A 12,724-nucleotide genomic window follows, 5' to 3' on the forward strand; every position below is an offset into this window, starting at 1 on the left:
TCTACATGGTGCCCCTTTAATGAAACATTAACCCTCTGAATCCCAAGCCCGCCGGCGAGCTCGAAATACCACTTATTTTTTAAATGACTGGCATTTACAAACCGTTTGTCCCTAAACAGGCCGGAGAAGACGGGAGAATTTCATGACATTTCATCAACCTCATTTTGATTGCCATGTCTTCTTCGAAAATGTGCAGAAAATAAACTGTTTACTCTAAAGTCTGTAAAAAACAAATAATTCTACACTTCTTACTGCTTTCGGGAAGCCCTGAATGACGGACATACACCGAGTATACGCGCTTCAAGAATTCTTATTAACAACTTATTTTTCCTATGTTCCTTAGGCCTGGGGATACCTGAAAATGTGGTGTACACACTAATTCCTTATTTTTTATCAATTTTTAAAAGAGATAAAATCACAGAAATTCAATTTCCGTTTTTCTTTTTTCTAATGATTTATAGCTTTTAAATTTTGGAACACTGTATGAAGACATAGTTGGGTTACATCAGCCTATAGCCATGGTTGTCCTGAATCTATAGAGGTGCAGAACTTCACTTTGCAGTGAAAAATGAGACCACAGTGAGTAAAAATGTGACAGAAGCAAAAAACGTCCAGAAACTGCCTGGGATACTGAGGGTTAATAAGTAACTATTTCATTGTTAACGAACTGAAATGCTTATTATTAACATAATTTGCAGCTTTACAGTAAACAATTACTAAATGGGTTTATAAAGTATTTAATTGTTAACAGTGAAATAACTATTAAGTAAAGTTTATACAAAAGTGTGAACTCATGAGAGACACGGATGTTTTTATGATATAAGTCTGGTTCAATGTGAGCTGAGGTCATTGTTAACTATCATATATTGTGTTTTTAGATCGATTGCATTGGATATTAATTTATTTAACAACTTTATATGTGGTTGGATTTAATCTACAGCATCATATTGAAAAATATCGTCACATTTTCTCTCACTTGAGGTCTAAAAAGCAACTCCAACTGAACTTTACAAGAACATCAAATATGTTCTTTAATACAACAACTTGAGCAAATGTACTTTAAATTCAGAAATCATGGCGTGTTGAAGGATCGTGCTACAGTCGCCCTCTAGTGGTCACACACGGCGTTACTGTCAGCTGGTACAAACAGCAGCATCCCTCCAGTCTTTGCACAAATCTTTATTAATGCCTCGGGGCGTTTATATCAATCACACTTGTGCTATAATAATCTCAGAGTCACAACAACATCACAGAGTCAGCTTCATCAGGCTTGTTTTCTTTAAATTATCTACAGGTTGTGTTTCGTGAGACCAACGTGTTCTCGTCACCTGACAGCTCAGATCTTAATATTCACACAGTTCTGTTGATGATTTTGTGTGTTTAGGCTTCTTTCTTCCAAAAGGCACTCAAAGAGACGCTTCCACTGTTCTGTCTATCTAAACATCTGAACGCTAACGATCTGCACTGAGGTTCAAATAATCTTCATGTGTTCACTTCCTGTGTTTCACAAACATTTTTGTCATCGCAACAGATAAGAAACAAATCAGACACGTGATCGATTCTGCTGAGAGTCGGTACTGAGTGAAGTGGATATTTACATTTTTATCAAAAATAAAAAACTCATTTTCTTTTCTTTGGAAAATTTGAGTCCAGCTGGAGGCATGCATTGATTATAAATATGTGACAGATTGGATTTATAAATGGATTGTAGGCATAAGTGTGAGAAGGGAGTGTGACCTGAAGGCGTCGTGTTGTGTTTGAGAGCAGGCGCCATATTCAAACAGACTCCAAAAGTATGGAGGCCCAAAGTGTCCAATATCAAATTCTAGTATCATGAAATGTTATTTTACCTTTTTATAAGGGGTTAATGTTTTTATCTCTTTATCATATTTTTCCTCTATTCGTTTAATTTTATGTGTCTTTTCTTTTTCATAATATCACGTTACGTAACGTCACGTCAGCTACTGCAACCTGCTTCAGCTAGCTCAACAACTGCCATTAAATTTAGCCAGTTAGCTCCTCTTAGCTTAGCTTCTGAATCACCTACCTCGCTGCTGCTTCAGTTAATAATAAAGACAGTCATTAATATAATCCAGTGTGCAGCTCAACACAGCTGCAAATGCTACCTATAATACCTAGCTATGTGGCTAACTAGCAAGGTGTGGGTAGCAGGCAGCAGCTAATATTAGCATTAGGTAATTCAGCTCCCCGATAAAACCTGTAAAAAGCATTTTTTTGAGTGTATGGTGCTAACAGGAGCTAGCTCACAATTCTACCGTAGTGTCTTTTTCACTTTGATGCTGAGTAGGCCTCACAACAGCACCAAGCTAGTTAGCCAGCTAGCTCGGTAGTGTTGTTAGGCTAACACTCAAACCCCAAAGAGGTTTTAAGTGTCAGTGGCAGCCTATCTGTGTGTAGCAACAATGCTAGCTCACTGTCATTTTTTTTTTTTATTAATTTAAGATCACAAGCCTCCATAGTGGCTAATTCTGGTAGCAGCTAGCTTAACTGGGTCACATGATTGACTTTTAAAATAAAATAAATAAAATAAAAATATTGTGACTTGACTTATTATAATTTCTTTGATTCATTTAATTTAACTTTTTTAAATGTTTAATTCAAAATAAATGTATTTAATATTGTAGACTTTGGGTTTCCATACAAAGGCTTAAATATATTAACCAACACAGTCTCATAAACACGATCTGGGTACTTACCATATTGATTCAAAACATAAAAAAGAAGTTATAATATCTATCAGTGAGCAGCTACGCTAACTTTTCCTTTCAGCACACAACATGAAACATTTTCACAGTGCAAACTCTTCTTCAGTCTTCTTCAGCAGGTCGCAGTCAGACAAACAAACACGACAATCTGAAACTTTGGTTCACGTCTCTCCTCTCGCTCTCTTCATGTGAGAGCCACCTGGAGTTTAAATGCAGTACAATCAGTAACAAACTCTTCCTGTCTCTCACCGGATAAAAGGTCCCAATATATTCAGAGTATTATGCATGAAAAAGGACAAGGCTCACACCACGCTGTAGGAGACAAAACTGTCCACTGGAGAATAACTGTACACGTCAGGAAAAAGGCCAAAGGTGCAGTAAAGCTGAAGTGTTGAGAGCTGCAGGACTATTACAGTCACACACACATGCACACAGAACAGTGACGGGATGCTTCTTGTGCTTCTACACCTGTCGGGAACATCGAGTGTCTTAAAGTCTGGAGCCGTAAACAGGCACCTGAACGTCTTATTTATATAGAGAGAGGTGTGTGACTGAGCAGGGAGTTATTACAAACCCAGAAAACTCTCTGAGACCAGAGAGATCTCCTGCAGGTGGAGTCCGCTTAAGTTTTTTCACCACCTGTCAGGTAAATCAGCACAAGCACTGCCGGCTGCCCTTGGCCACCTCCTCCGAGGAATGGACGGTGTTGGGAACAAATCCGCTCTTGACGCCCTCCCAGCCGTCCTGGATCTTGATGTCGCCGGTCCGCACCAGCTCGAAGATGTCCCTCGTCAGATCTACGAACGCCTGATGAGTGAGAAACAAAAATCAGATTGTGACAGATCTGAAATCCTCTGCTGTCTCTTTAACACATCTGAAGTGCACATGACAAAGAGGAACATGAGTTTGGTGGAATTACATCGAATGTGACGGCATAAATGTCAAACTTGTGTCATGACGTAGCAACTAAATCATCTCCATGACAACTGAGCATCTTCTTAAAAAGACCAAAAGATGTGATCAAAAGTCTGATTAACATTTTCAGTCAAGACTTTTGTAGATGGAGCCAAAGATTTCATTACAGAACCACGTCTGATCTCGTATCTACAAAGAACAACTGTCATCCACACCTTCTCCACGTTGATGGCGTCCCGCGCCGATGTTTCCACGTAGCGCATCCCGAAGGCGCCGGCCAGCTTCTCGGCCTCCTGCTGGGTCACCTGGCGCTGGGCCTCCAGGTCACACTTGTGTCCCACCAGCAGGAAGATGATGCTGTGCGGCTGGACGTGGCTCTGAGCCTCCTCCAGCCAGTTGTGGACGTTCTGGAAGGAGCGGCGGTTTGTGATGTCGAAGAGCAGAAGCCCGCCCACCGAGTTACGGTAATAAGCCCGCGTGATCGACCTGGACAGAAAGACACGACAGACTGTGACGAGCTGTGTGATCTTTAACAATCTGTCATAATTTCACTGCTTTCTGATTGATTAGCAACTGAAAACACAATGGATGGTGAAAATGTGACAGTAATTTGTGCCATATTTTCAAGGTAAAGCAACATATTTGCGTTAGACGACAGCTAACATTAGCATTCAGCAACTTCCTAGCTAATGTTACTGTTCGACTGTGTTACACAATATGGTGGGAAAGTCAAAAAGTTGTTCATTTATTCTCTAACATCGACACACATTTATTCAAGCTGGATGTGAAACGCACTGGATGTAATCAAACTGTAACTGTAGCTAGGAAGTGGTTAAATGCTAACGTTAGCTGATGTGAAACATGGCCGCCGTCCCTCCAGATGTTCAGCGATCTGTGAGGCCTTGATGAGGTCATGATGACGTTTTTAATGACAAAGAAAAGAGAAATAACTAAATGCGTCGTCACCTGAACCTCTCCTGTCCCGCCGTGTCCCAGATCTGTAGTTTGATTCTTTTGCCCGGCTCGATCTCCACCAGGCGTGAGAAGAAGTCCACCCCGACGGTCGGGTCCGACACATGGGCGAAGCGTCCCTCGGTGAACCTCCGGATCAGACACGACTTCCCGACGGTGGAGTCTCCGATGACGATCAGACGGAACTGATAAAGCCAGATCGTCTCCATGTCTCAGCAGATTAAAACCTGTATCAGAAGAAACTGAGTTCACAATCATGTGACGGAGAGAAGCAGCTGATCCTCGAAGCTTTCCTGAGTTTTTATAAACGTGTACAATCGTTTCAGCTATAATCTGTTAATTTATTCATTCAACCGGTCTTAAACATTTGATGATAACTAAACTAAAGTTTCAGCTTCGTATGCGAGTGGTGTTGGAATTCATTTTGAAGCTCTTAAAGGACAAGTTCACACAAAGATGTTGATTTAGTCAGTATTTACTCGTCTCCACGCTGATGGAAAGTCAAATGTTTTCAAAGTTTTCACAGATTGAACTTCAATGGTTTTTTTCTGCTGACCTCTTTTTCTAAATCTGATTCAAAACGTTGTTTCTCTCGTGTGTTTATGACTCGAGAACTGGTGGAAAAAAGTTTCTGTAAGGATTAAAGTTTTCTTCAAAAAACTTTTTTTTTGTTCTGCATTTTCTTTTACTCGGTCTGACATTAAAAAAGGAAAAAAATCCTACAAAATATTTTCTCTGGAGTTCTTTTCTCTGAGTCAAACCAGTTAAAAAACAGGAAAATAAAGAATCAAGAGACTTTTATATTTTTCCTCAAGTTTTTTTTTTTTTCTTCACATTTTCACAGATTATCCTGCAGAACCGGTTTTTTTATTCCACCAGTTCTGTGGTTATAAACACAGAGGAGAACACAATCTAGATCAGACTTATAATAAATAATTCTTCACTTGTCTCTCTGGGCTTCCGTAGAAACACACTGGATGAAACAAGAAGCTAAGAAGTGTTTGTCACCCTCAACATGACGCTGTGTGAATAAGAACCAAGAAAACTATGTTTTTCTGTTTTATTTAGATTCTTAAAAACAAAAACAAGCCCCATTTATTCAGTATGAAAACATTTTGGAGGGTTTTTGTTTTTCATGTGAAAAAATATGTGAAGTTTTTGCAGCATTAAAAACATTTTTTTTTTTCACAGTTTTCACAGATGGAATTTTGGGAAGAACTTTGAAGTATTTTTGTCTCTTGCAAAAACAAAACATTTTTCTTCAGAAATGTTATTCCACTCAGTCTACAAACATGAACAAAAGAATCAGACAGAAATGTTTCTCTGAAATTCTTTTTTCTGTCTCAGACCAGGTAAAAAAAAGGAAAATCAAAAGAATATTATTATTTTTTTCTTCAGTTTATTTTGATCCAAACATTCTCTCTTGTGTTTAAAACAAAATCTATAAAACTTAAGAAAACATTTTTCTTCACAGCTGCAAAAAACATTTTTTTCCTCTCCTGCTTTTTTCTGGTCTGACATTAAAAAATCCTTGAAAATGTTTCTCTGAAACCCTTTTTTTGTCAAACTAGGTGACAACAATTCAAAAAATAAACAGAATTTCATATTTTTTCCTCAAGTTCGTTTTTTTTCCCCACAATTTCTCAGATTATTTTGCACATTTTTAAAAGAAAATGGATCCACCAGCTGTAAAGTTTATGAACCCAGAAGACACAATCTACATCAGACTTAGATCACCAGAAAAATAACATTCTTCACTCGCCCCTCCAGGCTTCCGTAGACACATATTTTGTAATTTTATTTCAGAAGCAGTTTTGCTCGTGTCTCATCTGTGCGTCTCTGTTTCCATTTCTACCTTCAGATCCTAAAATTTAAGATTACAACAGTGTCGACCACGCGGAGGCCATGATGAGCAGACTCACAGGATCAGATCACCTCAGCAGCTCCATCTGATGTACAGCTGGTGATCTAATGTCAGGGAGGAGGAGGAGGAGGAGGGGGAGGGGGAGGGGAGGAGGAGGGGGAGGAGGTGCAGGCCACTCCTCTCCTGCTCAGTAAACACTGGTGTAGTCAGTCAGCCCATGTGGACCACAGTCAGGCTGCTGGGACACACTGAGGCCTGATGCTAAGCTACAGGAAGCTGCTGGAGATGTTGGCCTCATCAGGAGACACCTCACACAGAACCGGTTCTGGTCATCAGGCCCGGCCCACTGGGCTTCACTCCAGTGGTTCACATTCAGAACAAGAACCGGTTAGTAAATAATCACCCACCTCAGAGTCAGCAGCTAGAAATCAATCCCCATATCGATGATGAAGTCCTCTGAGATTGATCCTCTGGAGCCGCGCTGTTTGTGTCACTGCCGACAGAGATGACCAGCACCGATAACATGCAGCACGGTAACTGGGCCTCCGGGCCAGAACCGACACCTGAGCCTTGTTTACAGCTCAGAGCAGCCTGAGGACGAACGGACGGTCAGGCGGTACCGAGCCGAACCGAGCCGAGCCGAGCGGAGGTGAGCAGGTGTTGATGTGTCCGCGAGGATCCGAGCAGGAAATGGCAGCAGGACAACAGCAGCATCTCCTCCTCCTCCTCCTCCCCTCATCAGCACCAGAACCGTTACTGCGCACGTAGCTGCGCAGCAGCACCCGCCTCGTGCTGCCTTCAAAGACCGTCGGAGATATTTACGAGGTGAGCAGAACTTCTGTTAGTTAGAATCTTTTTTTGGACCCTTATTTTTATTATCAAAGAAATAATGTAGCACTATGATGTTACATTAGCAATCAGGTGATGTTTATTCCAAATGTAATAAGTTAATAAATGTATATACAAAATAATGAAAAGATAAGATAGATAGATGGAACGTATTATTAATTTAATTATATACACAGTATATATATATATATATATATATATATATATATACAAACACACACACACACACACACACACACACACACATATATATATATGTGTGTGTGTGTGTGTGTGTTTATGTAATGAAAATATATTTACATAAAAGTGAAATATATATAAAGAAAATACTAAATGAAAAGAAATATTACATTTATCAACCACTCGAAAAGTGTTTTTTAAGTTTATCAAGTGTTTTTTTTTTAACTATTTAAATATATGTTTAATTATATATAAAAAACGAAAATAAAAAGATACAAAATAAATATAAAAAATACATACAAGTAGTCAAAGAAAGTAATTTTTCTAAAATGTATTAAGGATTGCATTTTATATAAATAATGGACATAAAATACAAAATAAATACATTTATGAAGCAGTCAGAACAAGTGATTTTTTCAAGATTTAATATTACTTTAATTTATATTCAAAAAAAAAAAAAAAACCCCCAAAAAGATATATAGATAAAATATACAATATTTACACGTGCAGTTTGATCTACCTAAATTTGCTGGTAACTCTGCCATATCTTCACTCGGGAGCATTTCTAACGGAGGACTGCGACCTCTCACAGAGAAAAGACACACTGTGGTGTTTATTCAAGCCTGTGTAGAAAAATGCGTGACAAATTCCAAAGCCAATTTTTACGAGGGGCGTTGAACACACCACCAGAGCAGCGTAGTCTCTGACAGTCGGCCGTGAAGTAAACGGACTCGGGCTGTCATGTGTGATGAGACGGGCAGCGACCACAGATCCAGATCCAGCTCTGACAGATCCAGATGAGACCGGATCAGAACAACAGACCGACCTCCTGCTGAGACCATCTTTCATGACTTGTCACAGTTCTGTTGAGGTTCCTGCGCTCCTTCATTCAGTTTCCACAAGTCTTCTGAGGAGTTTCCACATCTGTGCAGAGCTGCAGCCATGCAGCAGGAGCTCCTGTTCAAAGTTCTGGTCATCGGGGACTTGGGAGTCGGGAAGACGTCCATCATCAAGCGGTACGTCCACCAGATCTTCTCCCAGCACTACCGGGCCACCATCGGGGTGGACTTCGCCCTGAAGGTGCTGCAGTGGGACGATGACACTGTGGTCCGGCTCCAGCTGTGGGACATAGCAGGTCTGTAGAACATCACGACCCGACGGTACCGACAGGTTCACACGCCCAGTCGGTTGATCGTTAACGAGCTCTGCTGCAGATTAGGACCAGGATTTATTCTGTCTTCTCTTTGGGAACAAAAACCTTTTGTTTCTCCTCCTTCAGCTGCGAGTCTGGAGGGTTTAGAGCTGAAACATTTAAAGTAACCAGCTTTAGGAAAGTAAGATGTGAAATACAACGTACATGTAGAAAAAGTGGCTACACAGATGAAAAACAAAACAACAGATGAGTCCCAAAAGTCTTGTTCTCTTCCGGTTCTTAAAGATCTTTATCAGGCAGCTTCCAGTCCAGTCGGCTCCTGTCAGGATGGGCTTGTTTTTCACTTTGACCCGACGGGACGGCGTGTCGGCCCGGTCCCTCCCTGTCATCTGAAGCCTGGTTGAGGAATGTGGATCTTGTGCCTGGCTGTGACTCAAGTGATCCCATGCTCATAATATCAGTCACATGATGGAGGCCAGCGTAGAACCAGCACACACAGACACATGCATGCTCACACAAACACACACTCCCAAGATTCATCACTGATTTGATTTCACAGACTGTGTGTGTGTGTGTGTGTGTGTGTGTGTGTGTGTGTGTGTGTGTGTGTGTCGGATGGCTGTTGATGCGTCCCAGGACAGGAGCGCTATGGGAACATGACCCGGGTGTATTACCGGGAGGCGGTGGGAGCGCTGATGGTGTTCGACGTGACGAGGGCCTCGACGTTCGACGCCGTGCTGAAGTGGAAGGACGACCTGGACTCAAAGGTCAGAGGTCAACAGTGAACGAGGACCTCTAACCTGAACCCTAGGGTTGTTCTGTAAAGGTTCTGTAAAGGTTCTGTAAAGGTTCTGTAAAGGTTTTTCAACAGTAACTTCACTGAACATTCCCTGAAGTTTTTGTAAAGTTTTTTGACTTATAACCTACTGGGAACCTTTAGGGAACGATCCTGAGATGTTTGTTAAAGGTTTCACAAAAATAACCCCCAGAGAACCTTCAGGGAACATTCTCTAAATGTTTTCCAAACATTTTTTAAGGTTAAAATGTAAAGAACAAAACCTAAAATGATCCCAAGATGTCCGTTAAAGGTTTCACAAAAAATAACCCTCCAAAAGTCAATATCTAAAGAACAACCCTAAAACGTTCTTTAAAGGTTTCTAAAAACATATAACCTTCTGGGAACGTTCCCGAGATGTTTTGTTAAAGGTTTCACTAAAATGACCCCCAGAGAACCTTCAGGGAACATTCTCTACGGTTTCCTTAAACATTCTTTAAAGTCTGCAAAAAATATAACTCTCAGGGAACATTTAGAGAACGTTCCCTTAAGTTTACGTAAAGGTTTTTTAAGAATAACCTTCTGGGAACCTTTAGGGAATGATCCCAAGATGTCTGTTACACGTTTCACAAAAAAATAACCCCCAGAGAACCTTTAGGGAACATTCTCTAAAGGTTCCTTCAATGATTTTTTAAAAGAACATTCTTTAAGCCTGCAAAAAATACCCTAAAGCCTACCCTACCCTAAAGGTTCCCCGGGAGTTATATTTTTTGCAGACTTTAAAGAATGTTTATGGAACCTGTAGAGAATGTTCCCTAAAGGTTCTCTGGGGGTTATTTTTGTGAAACCTTTAACGAAACATCTCGGGAATTTCCTTAAGTTTATGTAAAGTTTTTTCACGAATAACCTTCTGGGAACCTTTAGGGAACGATCCTGAGATGTTCGTTAAAGGTTTCAAAAAAATAACCCCCAGAGAACCTTTAGAAAACGTTTTCTAAAGGTTCTCCAAAAGTCAATATCTAGAGAACAACCCTAAAACGTTCTTTAAAGGTTTCTAAAAACATATAACCTTCTGGGAACGATCCTGAGATGTTTTGTTAAAGGTTTTACTAAAATAACCCTCAGAGAACCTTCAGGGAACATTCTCTACAGGTTCCATTCTTTAAAGTCTGCAAAGAATGTAACTGTCAGGGAACCTTTAGGGAACGTTTGCGGGGGAGAACCCGCCAGCTGACTCCGATGTGACCGGACGAGACGCTGTGTCGTCTTACTATCAACGACTCTCTGTAGATCAGTTCTGACCCGGATCCTCAGACGGTTCTGTAGCTGAATATAACTTGATATACTCGTACAGTTTCACTTTGAATAGCCTAAAAAGCGAGTCAGGTGATGTCACAGTCGTGTCATCGTCATCTACTGTTCCTCTCTCCTCAGGTGACCCTGAACCACGGGAGGCCGGTTCCAGCTGTACTCTTGGCCAACAAGTCGGACCAGCTGGCTTCCCAGCAGCCAAAACTGGACTCGTTCTGCAGGGAGAACGGCTTCGTCGGCTGGTTCGAGACCTCAGCGAAGGTAAAAAAGAGGAGTTCTGAACAAACCAAATCAACTTCTTCACTCATCAGTCCAAACACAGTTGATTTCTCTGCAGATATCGCTCAGGAATATCAAAGCTCAGAGGATTAGAGGATAAATCACATCATAACAGGTCGACTACGTGTTTGACGTGTTGAAATAAACGCAGCGTCATCAGAACAGAAGCTCGTGGTGAGAGAGAAGGATCCAGGAAACGACCGTGCAAACACACCAAACGTTAGAAAACAAGATTTGCTGCGCTGTCAGGAGAAAGACAGAGGAATGTCTGCAGTCTGGTGTGAGTTATGTCGGTTCGTCTCGTCCAGTGAATTACACACCGGGCTGCAAGTCAGAGACAGAAGAGCCGGACAGAACCGGGCCGAGACTACAGAGCTTCTAACAGCGTGTACGGTCCTGGGTTCTCATTCGTTATAGACATTTAAATCCAAATCAGACTTCTTTATTTGCCGAGTCTTCTACCTAGAAAAGAAAAGTTGTGTAAATAAAGACGTTGGACTGAACGGTTCGGTGCTGCTTGACGTCTGATTTGACTGTTAGCTACGTAAACTGTAAACTGGTGGATTGACCTACATGTTGATGAAGGTTCTGAGTCATCCAGGTCAGATCGTAGGCAACCGGACTTGTTTCAGAACTGAAGAAGTCCAGTTGCGACGATACGGTACATATAGTTGACACGTGTGGTACCTGGTTTCTTCACAGGCGTCTTCTTTTATTGCTCCCTCAGGAAAACACAAACATCGAGGAGGCGGTGCGCTGCCTGGTCGAGCACATCCTGAACAACGAGGAGAGCCCGATGATCGAGAGGGACCCGAGCAGCCTGGTTCTGTCCGGTTACACAAACACAAAGACACAAAAAGATAATCTCAGCTGCTCATCATGTGTGAAGTGGTGACTCCTGACCCGCCAAACGACCAGGAAGTGAACGGCTGAGAGCGTCGCGGCCTCGGAGACAAGTTCTGCTCAGGGACCGTTTGTATGAGAAATAAATCAAAACAATAAATCAACTTTTGTGTTACCGAAGCCGCCGTGTCTTCGTCAGTGCATCAGAGAGGAGAAGAAGAAGAAGAAGAAGAAGAAGAAGAAGAAGAAGAAGAAGAAGAAGAAGAAGAAGAAGAAGAAGAAGAAGACGCTGTTTCCACTGTCAGTATCTTTCTGTACGTTCAGACGTCCGCGGTGTCGGATGTGTTTCTTCTTCTTCAGGTTTATTGGCAGCGTTGGTGTCGCTCCACTTCTTCTTCTCTGTTTCTTCACTGTATTGAAACTATATCAGCCGACTTCTGACAGAAGTGAACTTTGTGTAGCCTCGTTTATTTGATACGGACCAAATACTGGACTTACATTTTATTATTTTTAATTATTTCAACATCTTCATTTGCTTCAGATCGGCTCGACAGACAGACGGAAACACAGCAACATGATGTCTGACACGTAAAAGATTAGTTTTTGAAAATTGTTAATAATATAATATTAATATTCAGAAGATGAAGGTGATCTGTGTCATTTGTTTTTCAGTTATTGGCCATGGAACTTGTACAGTATTAAGTTTTCTTTAGAGGTTTTAAAAAGTCTTTAAACTGAATACTTTTTATTCCATCATCATTATAAACGTACAGTAACTAATATGTACACTTTGAACATATCTGACGTTGTGCCTTTGACATTTAACTGAACTGACACATAAAAACATCAAGCCTTCA

General features: G+C 41.0%; 2 protein-coding genes across 2 annotated transcripts; one reads left to right on the plus strand and one right to left on the minus strand.

Moving 5' to 3' along the window:
* Positions 1-1,159: 1,159 nt before the first annotated feature.
* On the minus strand, positions 1,160-7,248 carry LOC115594154 (ras-related protein Rab-39B-like). The gene is made up of 4 exons (XM_030437984.1): positions 6,885-7,248; positions 4,608-4,840; positions 3,857-4,127; positions 1,160-3,533 (listed from the first exon to the last, which is right to left on the minus strand). The coding sequence occupies exons 2-4, from the start codon at positions 4,820-4,822 to the stop codon at positions 3,378-3,380; spliced, it is 642 nt and encodes a 213-aa protein (XP_030293844.1). The 5' UTR covers positions 4,823-4,840; positions 6,885-7,248; the 3' UTR covers positions 1,160-3,377.
* A 765-nt stretch (positions 7,249-8,013) lies between these two features.
* On the plus strand, positions 8,014-12,724 carry rab38c (RAB38c, member of RAS oncogene family). Its single transcript, XM_030437985.1, has 4 exons — positions 8,014-8,641; positions 9,296-9,426; positions 10,869-11,006; positions 11,752-12,724. Exons 1-4 carry the CDS (start codon positions 8,449-8,451, stop codon positions 11,917-11,919), a joined length of 630 nt encoding a protein of 209 aa, XP_030293845.1. The 5' UTR covers positions 8,014-8,448; the 3' UTR covers positions 11,920-12,724.

Source organism: Sparus aurata, chromosome 13 (assembly GCF_900880675.1).
Source record: "Sparus aurata chromosome 13, fSpaAur1.1, whole genome shotgun sequence".
Taxonomy (NCBI): Eukaryota; Metazoa; Chordata; class Actinopteri; order Spariformes; family Sparidae; genus Sparus; species Sparus aurata.